The 2,586-nt window shown below is 42.7% G+C and overlaps 1 protein-coding gene across 1 annotated transcript; it reads right to left on the bottom strand.

Annotated features, from left to right (window-relative positions):
• Positions 1 to 314: 314 nt before the first annotated feature.
• LOC308308210 (leukocyte elastase inhibitor-like) lies at positions 315 to 1,451 on the bottom strand (the record flags this gene model as incomplete). The annotated part of the gene is made up of 1 exon (XM_080753574.1): positions 315 to 1,451. The coding sequence occupies one exon, from the start codon at positions 1,449 to 1,451 to the stop codon at positions 315 to 317; it is 1,137 nt and encodes a 378-aa protein (XP_080609700.1).
• Between the last annotated feature and the right edge of the window lie 1,135 nt (positions 1,452 to 2,586).

A 2,586-nucleotide genomic window follows, 5' to 3' on the forward strand; every position in this document is an offset into this window, starting at 1 on the left:
ATGCGACTTTGCACAGGTGCGAAAAAAAAGTTTTTGCGATCAATTGAAATCTCCCAGTCTAAATGCTTCTCCCAGTCTAAATGCTATGAGTGTCTGTTCATTAACAGGTGTCTTATATTTATAATAAATATATAATCTACCCCAAATGTGGGTGCCACATTGAGGGGCCTCTAACCAATGCAGAGCCAAGAGCAATTCACTTACACCATAAGGGGAGTGACAATGCTACAAATATTAGTGATTGTAGCAGCAACATTTTGAGTGAGCATGCAAAACAACAAACTAACTATGGTCCAGGTAGCCAGGACCCCAACTCAAGGAGGGGAGCAGTACCGGCCAGCAAAGAGGATGCTCATGGTGGGGTTGTGTCGGATGAAGAAGAGGAAGGGGTGGTCAGCAACGAATTGAGCAGGGGCAGACTTGCAAACAAGAATTTCAGCAGTGGCGGCAGCTGCCTCAGTACCCTCCTCGTTCACTTCCACAAAGGCCTTGTGCACCACCTTGGAAAGCACCAGGTCGTTGGCTGGAGACAGGCCGGAGAAGTCACTCTTTATTTCGTCAAAGGCGTCCACCATGCCCATCTTGATCAAGATGACTTTCATTTCATAGGTCTCCTCCATCTTGAAACGAGGCATGCCAAGCAGAACCTCCTCCTGCTTCATCTTGTCTGGATCAGTCCAGTCCATAAACCTTTCATAGGTTAGCTCCTGTTCTAGCTTCTCCAGGCCTGTCGGATCATCCTCCATCTCAACGGGCAGAAAGACAAGCATGCTAAGGTCTTTCCCCGTGTAGGGCAGCTCCAGGACCTTACAGTTGACCTCAGGAATGAAGGCAAGAGGGAACCTAGAGTCCTGGTACATCATCTTCACCGGCTTGCTTTCAGTTTTGCTAAGTCTGAACTGTTCATCCCTGGTGCGGTCCTCATGGAATGACTTGTCCCACTTGGCTTTGAAGTAGATGGCATTGACCAACACCAGTCTGGTATCTTCATCCAACACATCTGGAGCAAGCAAGTCCTTGATTCTATCTTGAGTCTGTTTCTCCACCCAGCTGTTTATGTTCAACCTGGCTCCTTCTGCGTTGAAGATGAAGTCCACAGGCTCCAGCTGTGCGTCATAGTGTTTTCTGGTGGCACTTAAAAATTCTTCAACAAACTGGTAGGACTGCTCTCCATACAGGCGGTTGGCCAGGCTGAGAACGTAGGACTTCCCTGACTTGTTCATTTGACTCATAAGCTTAGAAAAGTCCATATGTAAGTCATCCTTAAAGTGCAGGACCTCTGACATCTGTGTGGCTGTGTTGCCACGGGCCCCCAGCAGCACCATGGCCAGAGCAGAGGAGATGCCGAGAGGAGAGTAGAACACATTGCCAGTGTTGTTATCTTCTGACAGTTGTTTGAACAGAGACAGGGAAAAGGTATTGCTGGCCACTGCCAGGGGGGTTGGTGGCATTGTGATATAGGATGTCCAAAACCAAATGTTACAACTCACAGAAAGTAAAACTATTAAAACATTAAAAATGATTAACTTCATGTCTTAAAACAAGTTGACTGTAACTGTATTGTGGGACTAACAGAAGAATATAGTTTACAGGGTTATCCTTAGTGAAATTATTAGCTACTTTTCCCCCCCCAATAATGCAGTGTATTCAGGTTTTAAGCTGCTGTTCCTTGACACTTGCATCATCACTATGATGTCAGCCATGCTCAAATATGGATTTCTGTGTTTTTGATACTGTGTGTGTATAACAATGCAATTTCTGTTGTTGATACGTTTTGACCATGCGAAGTGAACTGTGCACAGGTGTGATGTCTGTCCAAGTCATGTCTGTCTTGATGTATTTTGTTCTGTAAGAATAAAAAAAGATACAAAATAAAATAAAAATTAAATAGACTCCAATATTTAGGCATACCGAAATATGGGCTTTTATGACCATATATGGAGATAACTGTACCTGTATGCCTGTGTCTCTTTTATGCCCATACATGGAGTTTGTATCAGGCATGTTCAAATGAGTCCAGGCAAGTCTATGACACAAGTCCTATTACATGATATATTAAGTATTGATATTACATAATGTAATAAAAGTTTGCATAAGAGTTTAAGTAAAATGTATAAATCTATAGGTCATGTGGGCTGAATCAAAGGAGCATAGTGGGGATAATAATATCAATAGCCTAACTCATACAACTGGCATAGGAAAATATAAATGCATTTGAAATGAAATAAAAAGGATTCCAATTAAAAAATAGCTGAAAGTAATTCAGGATTCCAATTCAATAATATCAAAAATAGCCGTCATGTTTTGAGCTTGTAGGCTATATATGCATTGTGGCCCTCTGGTGAGAAAATATAGTGTCCCTCTCCATCATCAAAGTTGCCCAGCCCTGGCCTATTAAAGGTATTAAAGACTTAACTTCTTTAAATAGCCAATATAACAGAAACTAGAAAGATGCAATTCTGGGAAATTGCCAGGGTGGTTTAGCCTGATTTCAGACTCAGCGCTGGAGCTTGAGTCTGACATTGTCCCCATTGTACGCGATTTCAAAGGGGAGGGGATTGGTGGGAGGGGTTGTGTTTGATTGAT

The sequence above is a fragment of the Nannobrachium achirus genome (genome assembly GCF_963921795.1).
Source record: "Nannobrachium achirus genome assembly, chromosome: 22".
In the NCBI taxonomy this organism is placed as follows: Eukaryota; Metazoa; Chordata; class Actinopteri; order Myctophiformes; family Myctophidae; genus Nannobrachium; species Nannobrachium achirus.